Source organism: Chiloscyllium plagiosum, unplaced genomic scaffold (assembly GCF_037043375.1).
Source record: "Chiloscyllium plagiosum isolate Xiang-an unplaced genomic scaffold, Cpla_swu_hap1 HiC_scaffold_27, whole genome shotgun sequence".
Lineage (NCBI taxonomy): Eukaryota > Metazoa > Chordata > Chondrichthyes > Orectolobiformes > Hemiscylliidae > Chiloscyllium > Chiloscyllium plagiosum.
Window position 1 is genome coordinate 18,548,903 of NW_028270165.1, and position 16,205 is coordinate 18,565,107.

General features: G+C 46.2%; 1 protein-coding gene and 1 non-coding gene across 2 annotated transcripts in view; both read left to right on the top strand.

The window, feature by feature from the left end:
- LOC148143320 (uncharacterized) overlaps nucleotides 1–16,205 on the top strand; it is a 76,566-nt gene that overhangs the window by 56,034 nt on the left and 4,327 nt on the right. Inside the window, exon 4 of the mRNA XM_087975802.1 lies at nucleotides 10,809–10,947. Within this exon, the coding sequence (XP_087831928.1) occupies nucleotides 10,809–10,947 (139 nt within the window). The remainder of the gene's footprint in view (nucleotides 1–10,808; nucleotides 10,948–16,205) is intronic.
- Nucleotides 15,388–15,459, top strand: trnae-cuc (transfer RNA glutamic acid (anticodon CUC)). The gene has a single exon. It is a non-coding gene; the product is annotated as a tRNA-Glu (tRNA).

Below are 16,205 nucleotides of genomic sequence, written 5' to 3' on the forward strand. Positions count from 1 at the left end.
TGCTGGGGAAACGCAGCAGGTCTAGCAGCATCTGTGGAGAGAAACTAGTTAATGTTTTGAATCCAGCCAAGTTTTGAAGGACCACTGGACTCAAAGCAGTAACACTGTTGTCTCTTCATAGATGCTGCCAGAACTGTTGTGTTTCTCCTGAAACTGTCCTTTTCAAGGCAGGAAATCTACAATTCATGAACCCTGCATGCATGTATGCACGTGCGTGCGCGTGCGCGCGCGCGCGCACACACACACACACACACCTTGTGACTCCAGACCTACTATAATGTGGTTGACTGTCAACTGCCTTCTAGCATGTAGTCACAATTACTCTGTCCAAGGGCCATGAGGGACAATGAGCAAATGTTGGATGTGCTCGCAATCATCACATCCCACAAAATATTTTCTCATAACTGAAAAAAAAACATAGATTAATGAAGGGCAGCCAAAAAAACTGCTATGGGAAAGTCATGCCCAACTAACCTGATTTGCTTGTAGTTATATGTTTTAAAATCCTCTTCAGAGAGGACATTGATTACACCACTGTTGGAAGACTGCATGCAATTCTGGGCTCTCTGCTCCAGGAAGGAGGTTGTGAAACTTGAAAGGGTTCAGAAAACATTTACAAGGATGCTGCCAGGGTTGGAGGGTTTGAGCTACAGGAAGACGCTGAATCGACTGGGTTCATTTTCCCGGAAGTTTTGAAGGGTGAGTTGTGTTTTTATAGATGTTTATAAATTCATGAGGGCATGGATAGGGTAAATAGGATAGGTATTTTACCTGGGGTGGGAGAGTCCAGAACTAGATTGCATAAGTTTAAAGTTATTGGCAAATGGAGTTTAATATAGCTAAGTATGAGGTCTTACATTTTGTATCGTCAAATCAAGGTTGGATTTACATGGTGAATGGTAGGACCTTGAGTGTAGTTGAACAGAGGGATTTTGAAGTTCAGGTTTTGGCACACTGGACTTCATCAGTGATGGCATTCAATATAAGATACCAAATTAGAGGCGAGATATGCACCAAATATTCACGTCTACCAACAAGCACCAAATCTGTTTCATATGCAGTATTTTGAACCAAGAGATCTAGGGTTGCGGGTTATTAGCTCCTAGAAAATGGAGTCGTTGGTAGACAGGATGGTGAAGAAGGCTTTTGGCATGCTTGCTTTTCTTGGTCAGAGCATTGAGCACAGGAGTTGGGACGTCTTGTTGCAGCTGTCACACATGCCACACAACAAGTATAGGCGTGGCGCTGCCCCCCACTGACTGGCTGTCCCTTTGAATATCTGGGGGAAGATTAGACCCACCTGTCTGTGTTTGGCTCATATGTACTTATCCAAATAATTTTAAACATTGTAACATTATCTGCATCCACCACTTCCTCTGACAGTTCATTCCACACACGAACCACCTTCAATGTAAAAAACGTTTGCCCCCCCCACCCCATCCTTTTTAAATCTTCTCCCTCTCATCTTAAAAATATACTCCCAAATTTTGAACTCCCCTCCCCTTCGGGAAAAGACACTGGTTATTCACCTTATCTTTGTCCCTCATGACTTCATAAACCTCCATAACCAACACCCTCAAACTTCTACACCCCAGTGAAAAAAACTCCCAGCCTATGCCGTCTATAAATCATTCTGGCAACACCAAAGTTAAAAAAGGTGAGCTTTAAGAATTGACTGAAAGGACAGTGAAGATTCAACCAGCTGACAGTGGATCTGAAATCACATGTAGATCAGACCAGGTTAGGACAGCAGGAAACCAGAGAAGCTTTTACAACAAACCACAACGATTTCATCATTAGACTCTTAATTCCAGATTTATATTGAATTCAGATTCCAGCACCTGCCGTGGCAGGTTTTGAACCCAGGTCCCCAGAACATTAGCTGGGTGAATAGTCTGGTGACAATAAAGTCGGCCATCGCCTCCCCTGAACACATTGGCATATTGTGTTTAGAGATAACAGAGGAACAAGAGGTTTCAGCAGCTGCTAAGTTGTTGATAATACACAAGGGAACATCAGCACTCTCAGTAATGGCACATACTGAAGCCAGAACCTGTATCAGAGGTAAGGGTTCGGGAACTATAAGAAATAGGAATTGGAAAATGCCATTCAACCCCTTGAGCCTGCTTCTCCATTCAATAGGATTGTGGTTGATCTGACATTCCCCACATGCACTTTCCTGCCCTTTTCCGGTAACTGATCGTGATCCCCTGACTGATCACGAATCTATCGATCCTAGTTTTAAATGTGACATGAAGGGTGTCAACAGAGTTTCTGGGATGGGGGAGGGGGGTGCTCAGGTCTAACTTGGGGACTAAAACAATGGCTTCACACTTCACAATATTTAACAAAGGGAATGTTTATAGTTTACAGTTAAAAATTCATGAAGATGGGCTCATGCCCGAAACGTCGATTCTCCTGCTCCTTGGATGCTGCCTGACCTGCTGCGTTTTTCCAGAAACACATTTTCAGCTCTGATCTCCAGCATCTGCAGTCCTCACTTTCTCCTAGAGAATCCCATGGAGTCTCACAGAGTGACACAGATGTACAACACGGAAACAGACCCTTCGGTCCAACTTGTCCATGCAGCCCAGTTATCCTAACCTAATCTAGTCCCATTTGCCAGCACTTGGCCCAAATCCCCATAAACCCTTCCTATTCATATACACATCTAGATGCATTTTAAATGCTGTAATTATACAGCCTCCATCACTTACTCCAGCACCTCATGACGGACATGCATCACCCTCTGCGTGAAAAGTTTGCCCCTTAAGTCCTTTCTATATCTTTCCCCTCCCCTCCATAAAACTATGCACTGGAGTTCTGGACTCCCCCATCCCATGGAAAAGAACTTGTCAATTTGCTCTCTCCATATCCCTCGTGATTTTATAAACCTCCATAAGGTCACCCCTTAGCCTCCGACGCTCCAGAGAAAACAATCTATTCAGCCTCGCCCTATAGCTGAACCCTCCAACCCTGGCAAAATCATTGTAACTCTTTTCTGCACCTTTTCTAGTTTCGCAACATCTTTCCGATAGGAAGCAGACCAAAATTACATGCAACATTCCAAACGTGGCCTGGCCAATGTTCTGTACAATGGCAACATGAACTCCCAACATCTATCCTCGATGCTCTGACCAACAAAGGAAAGCATAACAAACGCCTTCTTTACTAACCAATCTGCCTGCGTCTCTACTTTTAAGGAACAATCAACCTGAACTCCAAGGTCTCTTTGTTCAGCAACACTTCCAAGGAACTTACCATTAAGTGTAAAAGTCCTGCTCTGATTTGTTTTTCCAAAATGCAGCACCTCATATTTATCTACATTAACTTCCATCTGCTACTTCTCAGCCCATTGGCCCATCTGATCAAGGTCCCGTTGTAATCTGAGGTAACCTTCTTTGCTGTCCACTACACCTCCAATTTTGGTGTCATCTACAAACTTGCAAACTATACCTCCTCCATTTACATACAAATCATTTATATAAATGACAAAAAGTAGCGAACCCGGCATCGATCCTTGTGATACACCATTGGTCACAGGCCTTCAGTCTGAAAAGCAACCCTCCATCACCACCCTCTGTCTTCTGCCTTCTAGCCAGTTCTGCATCCAAATGGCTAGTTGTCCCTGCATGCCATGAGATTAAACCTTGCTCACCAGTCTCCCATGAGGAACCTTGATGAACGCCTTCCTGAAGTCCAGAGAAATCACGTCCATCGCTCTGCCCTCATCAATCCACTTTGTTACTTCTTCAAAAAACTCAAATTCGTGAGACATGATTTCCCAAGCATAAAGCCATGCTGACTATCCCAAATCAATTCTTGCCTCTCCAAATCCATGTAAATCCTATCTCTCAGGATTCTCTCCAAAGACTTGCCCATCACGGATGTCAGGCTCACCGGTCGATAGTTCCATGGCTTTTCCTTACCACATTTCATCAATAGTGGCACCACGTTACCCACCCTTCAGCCTTCCTGCACCTCACCTCTGAATATTGATGATACAAATATCTCAGTGAAAGGCCCAGCAATCACTTTCCCATTTTCCCACATAGTTCTAGGGTACTCCTGATCAGGTGTTGGGATTTATCCACTTTTGTGCATTTCAAGATATCCAGCAATTTGTCATCTGTAATATGGATATTTTTTCAACATGTCACGATCTACTTTCACACATTCTATATTTTCCATGCCCTTCTCCACAGTAAACACTGATGCACAATATCCATTCAGTATCTCAACCCCCCCCCCCCCCCCCCCCCCCCGCCCCTCCATCTACTGCAGCTCCACACAAAGGCCGCCTTGCTGAAATTTGAGGGGCCCTATTCTCTCCCTTGTTATCCTTTTGTCCTTAATGTATTTATAAAAACCCTTTGGGTTATCCTTAACTCTATTTGCCAAAGCTATCTCATGTCCCCTTTTTGCCCTCATGATTTCCCTCTTAAGTATGCTCGTACTGCCTTTATACTCTAAGAATTTACTAGATCTCTCTGTCGATACCTGATGAATGCACCCTTCTTCATCTTAACCAGAATCTCAATTTCTCTAGTCATCCAGCATTCCCTACACCTACCAGCCTTTCCTTTCAGCCTAACAGGAATATACTGTGTCTGGACTCTTGTTATCTCATATTTGAAGGCTTCCCATTTTCCAGCAGTCCTTTAACCTGCGAACATCTGTACCCTCTCAGCTTTTGAAAGATCTTGCCTAATACCTGAGTCTTCCTCAATTTTAGAACTTCAAATTTTAGATCTGATATATTATTTTCAATCACTATTCTAATGTTAATAGAATTATGGTTGCTGGCCCTTAGGTTTTGCACCCTCGCCAGTATGTACATCCACATTGTGAATTAGAAATTTCCTTGTACACACTTAACAAATTCCTCTATTTGGCGGATAAGTAAATGGGCAGGACTACACCTTGGGTCCACTCTTCCTTCATTCCATCAACCCTATCCCCATTCCCTCCCCAATAGTCCAACGGCACTTTCCCCTGCAACTGCCGAATGTGTGACACCAGCCAATTTACCTGCTCCCTCCGCACTATCCAAGGGCCCAAACTTACCTTCCAGGTGAAGCGGCACTTTACCTGCACTTCCCACAACCCAGTCTCCTGCATTTGCTGCTCACAATGTGGTCTCATCTACCATGGGGAAAACGAAGCGTTAACTGGGTGACTGCTGCACAGAACATCTACGTTCTGCCCGCAAAAAAGACCCCGAGCTTCCAGTTGCCTGCCAATTCCACACCCCACCCTGTTCCCTCGCCAACATCTCTGTCTCAGGTTTGCTGTAGTGTTTCAGCGAAGCTCAGCACCAGCAGAACGAAGAGCACCGAATATTATACTTGGGGACCATACATCCCTCCGGTCCCAATATCAAATTCAATAATTCTAGGGCCTGAACTCCATAGTATCCTCGTCCCTTCCACACACACCAAGTCTTGTTATCACATAGTCTGTCATTACACACTACCTATTCTAAGCCACGAACAGTCTCCATTCACTCTCCCACGCGGATCGTTATCAACTCCCTTTCCTGTACAACGGTTCTTCCCTCGCTTTGGGGTCTGTCTTTATCTATCATTTACTGCATCCGCCTTCCTCACATGGTATCTCCTGCATATAAACCAACCAATCACCATCAGTTCTATAGAAGGGTCACCGGCAACTACTGTGTTTTCTTGTTTCTGATAGACAGCATCCGCAGTTCTTTCAGCTTTTTATTGAGGTAGAGTTGGAAATAGTTTCGAGAGAAAGAAGGAGAGGGGGGAGAGAAGAACAGACATGAACTGTTCACCTCCTTTGTTACTCATAACGTAAAACCATTGCAGTGCGATCACTTCCCTTAAGCATGAATCGAGGGCACCTGCCATCCGTGAGCTTGTGGCGCAACGTTAGCGCGTTCAAATCACGTCAAGTTCACTAATATCAGCTTCTTACATTTCAAATCAAGAAAGGATTAGGTTCACTCCGTATATCTGTTGAGCCAAGTCTTCTTTCCGAAAACTTTCAATCACACGTGAAGCTTTGCTGTCAATTTGATTTGTGAATACTGTGTCAGGGAGGTGGTGTGTCCATTGTTTGGGTAAATGCTCAGCTCCCCCCAGTTCACCTCCCGATTTCAACGCAGCCGTCTCCCTCTGGGCAGCCGCTTCGTTCAGTTGGTGACAGCGCGGTGTGAATAACATAATACCGATTTTTTTACAACATAATCCAGAGACTCCCAGCTTTATGTTTCAATCTATCAGGAGAGTGAATGCGAGTTCAGATAGAAATGTTTCCCACCAACAGCAAATTCTATCCTCTCACTGGACACAGTTAAAATTGTCTTTATTCAACAGAAGGAGCAGAAACGACAGTCTGACGGCCTCTCTCCACATTAACGGTGAGCCCGAAGTTTATAAACGGTGTCAGTAAAATTCAGTGGCCGACATTGATTTGGTTCAGTCGATATTTTTGCCAAGCGTAATTCAGCGAGAGGATGCTGCTGTGTGAAACAGCGTGGGGAATTACTGCAGGGCCTCCTGCGCATGGGACACACCGCAACTGATGTGTTTCACCTTCACCAGTTTATTCCTATCTCGGAGAAGAGAGGTTTGATGATTCGGATCATAGCAGCCAGACAGAGGACAGGAGAAGAGCACTCAGACCTTCACAAGCTTGTCACCACAGCTGGGTCATCGTGGCCCGTGTATCAGTATGGGATAATAATCTGCAACTACTGACTGGAAGCACAGCAAATTGGAGTGCTGGTGGGACTATCACACAGGAGAAAACGGCTTCGACCTATAAACTGGAGTGGCTCACAATGCGCAACTCCGCTCACCTCAACTGAATAACTGTAAACAAATTACTCAGTGATTCAAAGGAATACTCGGTTTTGAATCTGCATTGTGTCATGTACCTTCGAGAATGATGTCAAAACACCTTCATTGCTGTGATGGAGTATCCTGTTGGGCAGAATATACCCGTTGTCAAATTTCCTACGTTCTGTTGGTCCAACTCCGATTTCACTCAGAATTACGAAATGTGTGACAGCGCAGACTGAGGCTACGCAGCCCACCTTAGCTCTGCTGGCTCAACACAATATGTAAATAAGTGCCTCATTCTGTCGCCTTCTCCCTGTAAATCTGCACATTGTTACATTGAACGTGCCCACCGAATTCCCTTTTGTGTCCATTGAATCTGCCTCTTTGCCACTGTCAGACAGTGACTTACTGACCCCACTCCCTGTGTGAAAACGGTCTTCCTCATGTCACTTTTGCTTATTTTCCTGATGACTTTACACCTCTGCCGAATCGTTCTCGATCCTTTCAGGCCTAGGAGCATTTTCACAGCATTATTTCCTCTGTTTAAAACCCTCATGACGTGGAAAACTTCAAACAGCCTTTTGTTCACCAAAGAGAGCTGCCCCAACTTTCCAATTTACCTTCATGACCGACATTCCTCATACACGGTACCATTCACTTCAACCAGTTCGGCGCTGTCTGCAATCACTTCACTTCCCCGCTTCCTGAAGTATCACACTCAGAATTGAGCGTAATACAGGTGGAGGATTCATTCAGGCTCGGATTGCACGGGCGAAAAATCTGCAATACTTGTTTTCACTTTGAGCAAGTGTTTCCCTGTGCCGTGTTCTCTGCAATGATACCTCAGTCCCATTCCTAATTCAAGCAGTCCGATCTGATTTAACGAAGCGGCTTTTTGAGAAAACTGACCCGGCATTTTTGCTCAGGTCAATTTAAGAAAACCCAACGGTAGCATCATACCCGAGACCAACAAACATGTGCGCGCCCAGCTCCTGAAGCAACTGGGAGTTGTTCAGTACGAAATACATTGTACATTGCTCCCAGACTTACAAGCAGCAAAGAGTTTCAAGAACATCTGCTTCTCATTCTGTCTCCCTGCTCCCAGGACGCTGCTGTTTGTCCCGTCCCCAGGGACCGGGCTGTCTCCACTGGTGGATAATTGAACCATTTTGTTTCTACTTGCAAGCTGTGCTAGTGGAAGGCAGAGCCCATTCGCTCTTCTGCTCTCTCTCTCTCACACTATTAGGTGAGGCAGGAGAAGTCAGTTACAGTCATGCGTAGGAAATGGACAACTTTGAACTTGTTCCAAAGGTCCTGTCAACGGAGAGATACAAATATGCTGTGCTGCCGGGACAGAGAGAAATGGACACCGGAGACTCTTCCCTCAGGTAAATTGATATGAGTGCATTTTTGTGCAGCCTGCTTGGTGTTCAGAATTTGTCTTGACACAGCGATCCTACAGAAAGTCTTTTGTTACACAGCCGTTGGTTTCTTTACTGCAGGAAATGGACTAAAACAGCAAGTCATGTGTTTTAACTTCACCGGTTCATTGCCATCTGAAAGAAGAGGTTTAACACTTGAGATCAGAACACACCGACAGAAAACTGGACAAGACAACTCAGAGCTCCACAAGTGTGCCAGCGCAACTGTATAAATTAGACTTGCGTATCGATGTGACATATTTAACTCAGATACCCGAAGTTTTGGGAAGCAGATGACAAGGCAAGGAACAGAACAGAGCGCCGTTACACGGGAAAGCTGTTATAGACGACATTGAGTGAATAGGAGAAAATGGCTTCGCTTCTGGGTTATGATCCCAGCATGCACCCGCTGTGCCATTCTCCTGCATTGCACGGCAGCTTTTCCAGAGAAGTATTCAGCTTTTCTTCTGGCGTGTGACTTGCATGTTGGAGAATGACGTGAAAAGTCATGTGCTGTTGTGCAGACATGTCGCCGATGTGCAAATATAAACTCAGAGAGCAATGTACACTCGAGACTCTGAGCCAGCTGAAACTTGCTCAGTGTGAAATACATCCACATTGCTCCAAGAATTGCAAGCAGCAAAGAGTTTCCAGAACATCTGCTTGTCATTCTGTCCCCGAGGCGTTGATATTTGTCTCATCCCCAGGAACTGGACTCCGTCCACTGGCGGATAATTAAACCAATTTGTTCCTACTTGCAAGCTTTTCTGGAGGGGCGGAGGGAAGAGTCCATTCTCTCTTCTGCGTTCTCTCTCAATCCCTTGGGGTGAGAGGTATCAGTTACAGTAATGCGTGGGAAGTGAGCTTTGATTGTGAACTTGCTCCAAAGGTCTGTTATCGGAGAGAAAGAAAGATGCTGTGCTGGCGGATCAGAGAGAAATGTACAACGGAGACTCTTCCCTGAGGTAAATTCATATGAATACATTGTTGTGCAGCCTTCTTGGTGTTCTGAAATCCTCTTCACGCAGCAATTTACGGAAAGTCTATTGCAAAGTGGGCATCGTTTTCTTTGCTGCGACTGCGCAGCAGTTAACATCTGAGCCCCAAGTGCCCCAGATGAAGAGAATCCGAGTGAAACTTTCACTCACTGAGAGTCATCCCCACGGCCCTGAGCTGAGGGACTGCAGGCAGTCCAACACGGAAGGGACGTTTAAAAATGAACGTTGTTGCTCCCTCAGTCTGTCTGTCCCAGAGACCGGCAGTGGGACGGCATAAACGCTTAGCATCATTCTCCCGCCGACAGAGGCGGTTCAGCCCATCGAGTCCCGGCGACTGTTTGTCACTTGTCTCTCTCTCTGAGGTTATTCACAATCGGTGATATCTGTCCTAATAGTAAGGGACTGTGTCTGAGTCGTGATGCGGTTTCTGACATGCTGATCGTCTTGTCATTCACGTCCGAACCGGCGTGGCGAATTACTGCGGGGAATGGACAAAACCGCAAGGCATGCGTTTCAACTTTATCATCTCATTGGCATCTCAGAGAAGTGGTTTTGCGATTCAGTTAATAGGAAACCGACGAAGAACAGGAGAAGATCACTCAGACCTCCAAAAAGCATGTTACTTGAACCGTGTGAGGCTCGCGAGTGTATCGGTATGATACATGGCATTCAGACACTCAGAAAGTAGGTGCAAAGGCAAGATACAGAACAGAGCACAGTACCATTACAAATGGAAGCTGCTCAGGGAGACATGGAGCAACAGCAGAGGATGGTTTCAATCCATCGACCGCTGGGTTATGCGCCCAGCACATTCCTGTTTTCCACAGGTCTCTTCAGCCTTTCGTCTGGCACGCGGCAGGCACGTTCGAGACTGATGTCAAAGACCTCCACTGCTGTCGTGTAATATGGTGTTGCGCAGACGTATGGAGGCTGTGTAATTATAAACTTTTTTCTCACTTCCCACATTCTGTTGGTCGAACTGTGATTTCACACTGAATCACAACATGTGTCACAGCGCAGACGGACGCCATGCGGCCCACCTTCGCTCTGCTGGTTCGACACAGTAAGTAAACATGCGTCTCTATTCGTATCATTCGCTTGCCTTCTCCGTGTATTTCTGCATATTGTTACTTTAATCATGACCACCGCGTTCCCTTATGCGTCTATTGATTCTGCCTCTTTGTCAATGTCAGGGGATTTGCTGACCCTAACCACACCCTTCCTAATGTCACTTTTAGTTCTTTTCCTGATGACATTAAAACTCTGCCGAATCATTGCCGATCCTTTCAGGCGTGGGAGCATTTTAACTGCATTACTTTCTCTGTCTGGACCCCGCATGATTCAGAAAGCTTCAGTCAGGCCAGATTTCGAACTTCTGTTCTCCGAGGAGAGCTGTCCTAATTTTTTCAATCTAATTTCATCGCTGACATTCCTTAAACACGGCACCACTGGCGTCAACGCAATATTCCATCATTTCACTTCCCTGCTTTCTGCTCAATTTGTATTTCAAGCCCCCCAACCTGGTTTAGCGAAGGTGCTTTTTGAAAAAATTAATCGGGCACTCTTGCACAAACCAGGAAACGCGGGCTCGCGCCGAGATTCGAGCCATGGATCTTTTGCAAGCCTGCGGAGTCGAAAACCCAAAACCGGAATCATACCCAGCGACCAACACCACACCCCCGCTCTACCTCTACAACCAGCTGAGTCTTGCTCAGTGTGAAATACAATTGAAATTGCTCTGAGAATTGCAAGCGGCAAAGAGTTTCCAGAACAGCTGCTTCTCATTCTGTCTCCCTGCTTCTGTTTGTCCCGGGCCCTCTCTACTGGCAGAAAGTTGAACCATTTAGTTTCTAAACTTTTCTCTAACACCGGAGTGACCAGTTACAAGCATTGCCCTCCTCAACACAGGATACAGAGAACAGGTGAAGACCCCGCAGACCTCCACGAGTGTGTCATCTCAACTGTGCACATTGGGCCTGTATATTAATGTGAAATATTTATGTCGAAGTTTTTTTGGAAAGAGATGAGAAGGCGAGGTGCAGAACAGTGCGCCGTTATACGGGAAAGCTGGTAAAGTGGACATTGACTGAACAGGAGAGATAGTTTCCCTTCTGGGTGATGCTTCCATCACGCACCCGCAGACATATCGCCGTCGTGCAAACATAAACTCTGTCTAAATTTCCACATTCTATTTTTTCGAACTGGGATTTCGCTCAAATGCAAAAGATTTCAACACTCGCAACGTTCACACTTTACAAAGTTCTCATAGATATATTTAGCGAACACCTGCAAGAAATTCTTCCAAACTTACCTGGGGAATTTCGGTTTGAGTGCTCTTGAACTTTAAGTGGAAGGACGGGAAGTTTGTCTCGAGGCTGCGTAATGTGGAGATGTGTTCCCCATGTTAACTGGTAGTGGTTGGCCATCCCAGTGCTTCCCGATGCAGGGTTGCCCTGACCCACCGGGAGGTTTATTTGATAAACTGTCCCTGGGGCTTCCAGTCTCACCATGACGTCATAGTGCCCCTCCCCCCGATGATGGCCTGCAGCTGATATGACACAATAATGATGTTGGCCCCGCAACATGAATACGAATTAGTTCATGAGTCACGTGGTACTGAATCATTCTATGGAATGTTCTTTCAACTTCACGGATTTATATATGAGAGGAGGAAAATGGGCAGGGTTACATCTCGGGGCCACTCTTCCTTCACTCGCAACACCCCACACCCACCTCCCATTGTCTCAAGGCACTTTCCCCTGCAACCGCCGAATGTGTAACACCTGCCCATTTACCTGCTCCCTCCTGAATATCCAAGGGCTCGAACATACCTTCCAGGTAAAGCAGCACTTTACCTGCACATTTGCCACAACCTAGTCTACTGCATTCTTTGCTCACAGTGTGGTTTCCCCAACGTAGCATGAAACATAAACTGGGTGAATGCTTCGCAGAACATCACGGTTCTGCCCGCAAAAAAAAGGGCTTGAGATTCTGGTTGCCTGTCACCAAACGCGCCACCCTGTTCCCTGGCCAACTTCTCTGTCTCAGGCATGCAGCAGTGTTCCAGCAAAGCTAAGCTCCTGATGGAAGACCAACGCCTCATTTTCCACTTGGAGATCCTACAGCTCTCCAGTCTTCAACACCGAGTTCAAAATTGTTTGAGCCCGAACTCCCCCATGCCCTTGACCCCTACCACACCCACACAAGGCCTTCTTATCACTTCATCTGCTGTTACACATGACTTATTGTTAGCCAGGAAGAGTCTCCATTAACAGTTAGTCACCCTCCTACACAGATCGTTATTCACTCCTTTGTCCCTCCAATGTTCTCCCTCTAAACTGGTGGCAAAGAGAGCAATGTGGACTGGTATCCCTGAGCCAGCTGTTTGTCCCATCTCCAGGAACAGGGCTCCCTCCACTGGTGGATAATTAAACCATTTTGCTGTTGCGCTGACGCGAGGAGACTGTGTAAATATAAACTTTTCTAAATCCCCACCTTCCGTAGGTCGAACTGTGAGTTCACTCTGAATCACAACACGTGTCACAGCGCATTTGGAGGCCCACCTTAGCTCTGTTGGTTCTACACAGCAGGTAAATGAGAGACTCTATTCGTGTCATTCTCTTGCCTTCTCCCTGTAAATCTCCACATTGTTACTTTGAACATGACCACCGAATTCCCTTTTGTGTTCTTGAATCTGCCTCTTTGTCACGGTCAGACAGGGATTTACGGATCCGAACCACTCCCTGTGCGAAAATGTTCCTCCTAATGTCACTTTTACTTTTTTTCCGAATGTCTTGAAATCTCTGCCGATTTTTTGGGAAATTGAAAGGATTCTCATTCCTGCACATGAGGCTGAATTTATTTAATTTCCAACGTAAAGGACTGCGAATGCTGAGAATCCGAGACAGAAAGAGGAACTGCTGGAGAAACTCAGTAGGTTTGGCGGTACCTGTGGGAGAAAACAGAATTCTGAAATATTGTCTCTGATTCTCTTTCCGCCGATGGTGCCTGAGCTGCTGAGTTGCTCCTGCAATTTCTGTTTTTGCTTTTAACTGAAAGTTCATTTCATCTTTCGGGATGAAACAACCAAACTCTCCATGTGCAGATATTTAACCCTTTCGAAACCTGTGAAGAGATTGGATTCAAACAAACCCAGCAATAATTCACTCTTTCTCAGCTCCACAGGCAGACAGACCTGGGAAGTGAAGCTGTCAGTGTGGTTCTGTATTCGTGGGCCGAGTGGTTAATGCGATGGACTTGAAATCCATTGCGGTTTCCCCACGCACGTGTGAACCCTGCCGACGACAAAATGAGAAATGTCGTCAAAATGGAAGGGAGACTGTTCCCCAGTTTCTTCTTTAAGATTCAAATCAGTGGAGGGTGAAAGATACTTCACTCACATTGGGACTGGTCGGGAATCTGCAACACACTGCCTGTCAGGGTGGTACAAGCACAGAGCTGCTTTTGAGGCAATGAGTCAAGTATTTGGAAATGAGAGTAGAACAGTGAGGGGCGTGAAGTAGTGAAAGATACTGCTTCACAAAGTTGGGACAATGGAAGGGAAGCAGTGACGGTGATTATCTTTGGCTGTTCACCTTGTGAATGTTCCCATTGCTGCGCATGTCCGTGTTAAGGTCAGAATTCTGCAGCATGGCGGTGTCAGGTCCGCACAGGGCCGGGGGCGCAATGGATGACGCATCTGACTCCACCTACCTGTTTGAAGTGCAGCTCACAGCTTCTTCACACACCCCAATTAATCTTTCTCATTGTCCTGAAGCTGGTTTGAATTCCTGATCTGCAGGAACGAGACTCTTTTCACTGTCTCGCGTCAGTAAGTGTCCCTGAGGACATCAGCGACAAGTCACAGCGCTGTCAGTGGAGGGAAGCTGAAAGAGCCCCACACGCTGCTCACGGGCACATTTCACTTTCCCCAACTCACCACCCCAACCAATGTTCCTAGGAGTGGAAAGGAAACAAACACCAAAACCCAGTCTCATATTTGTGAATCTTCCGAAAATAAGAAAACTGTTCATCCCTTCGTATCTTCCATCCTGGGCTGATAGGGGTGATTGTAAATTGCTGTCCAGTCAGTGTCGATTCGTTTTGGCTGAAAATATCTTCCTTATCTCATCCCAGCATTTCTTGCCACAGAGAACTGTGCGGCAGAGTTCATGTTTTTATTTACTTGAATGGTATTTTGTAAATAACATTCGTTTGCTGCTTGTTTGTATCGGATATTTCAGGTTCATTAGCCGCTGTTCAAGTGTGTTGGTAGGTTTGTAGGCTACCATGATGGTGAGAGGGTTGAGTTGTCTGGACATCATTTAACAGATGTATTTAATGTAAGGTAATGTAGCTTGGGTTTCTGCACACGTTGTTTCAGCTTGTGTCAATTTGTTGATGAGAAATCGGCAGACTGGGTTTATTGGGTCGGTAAAAGTGAGGACTGGAGATGCTGGAAGCCAGAGTTTAGATCAGAATGGTGCTGGAAAAGCACAGCAGGATAGACAGCAGGAAAATCGCCGTTTCGGGCAAAAGCCCTTCATCAGGAATAGAGGCAGGACGCCTCCAGGGTGGAGAGATAAATTGGGGTGGGTGGTGTGCTGAGGCGAAGGTGGCAAAGAGTAAAATAGGTGAGTGGTGGTGGGGATGGAGGTGACAGGTCAGAGAGGAGGGTTTAGCAGATAAGTGAGAAGGGAGATTGACAGGTAGGACAGGTCATGAGGTCAGTGCTGAGCTGGAAGGTTGGAACTGTGGTAAGATGGGGGGAGGGGAAATGAGGAAACTGGTGAAGTCCACATTGATGCCCTGGGATTGAAGTGCTCCGAGGCGGAAGATGAGGCGTTCTTCCTCCAGGCGTCGGGTAGGGAGGGAGCGGCGGTGAAGGAGGCCCAGGACCTGCATGTCCTCGGGAGAGTGGGAGGGGGGTTGAAATGTTGAACCACGGGGCTTTGGGGTTGATTGGTGCGGGTGTCCCGGAGATGTGACTTGACCCTCCAGTCTCCCTAATGTTGCAGAGATCGCATCGGGAGCCATGGATACAAAAAATGGCATTGGTGGATGGACAGGTGGAAATCTTCTCACCACCACGGCCCGTGTTCGATTCCCGGGCAGCGAAGCAATTTTCAGTAGAGCATACGACGGTGTATCCGTGTCTCCCTGGTGGTCTAGTGGTTAGGATTCAGCGCTCTCACCGCTGCGGCCTGGGTTCGATTCCCGGCCAGGGAAACCATTTTCAGCGTGACTATTGGCTAACCATTCTTCGGAAATGCGCTGCACAGTTGTTTATTGATCTTCATCGTCCTGGGTGCTGCAATGTGTAGTGGCTCATTGGAATAGTGTCCTGATGCAGATTTGTTTGTATGTGTATGGATGATTGCTTCTGCAGTTAAGTTCTTGGTTCGCGTGCGTTGTTTTCCTGTCGAGGCTGTTTTGAATTTACCATTGACTGTTCGTTCTACTGTGACATCTAGAAATGGCACTTTGTTGTTGTTCTCCTCTTTTGTGAATTTTATGCCAGTAAGGATATTGTTGATGGTGTTGTAGGTTTCCTCTAATTTGTTTCATTTTGTGCTGACAAAAGTGTCATCACTGTGGCGGACACAAAGTTTGGGTTGGATCGTTGGAAGGGCTGTTTGTTCGAGTCTCTGCATTATTGCTTCTGCGAGGAATCCTGATACTGGCGGTTTCATGGGTGTTCCGTTGATCTGTTTGAAAGTCTTGTTACTGAATATGAAGTGGGTGGTAAGGCACAGCTCCGCAGCTCCAGTGTTATCTTTGCTGATGAAGTTGGTGCTGTTTCGTGTTTGTGTCTTTGGTTCTTCCAGTAGTGTCTTCAGTTTTCTTTGGCGACGTTGATGTTAATGGATGTGAACAGGGCTGTATGTCAAAGGACAACATTATTCTATCCTCTTCTACCTTGGTGTCTTTGGTACTCAAGAATTCTTGGATGGAGTAACTGGAGTGGCGTGAAC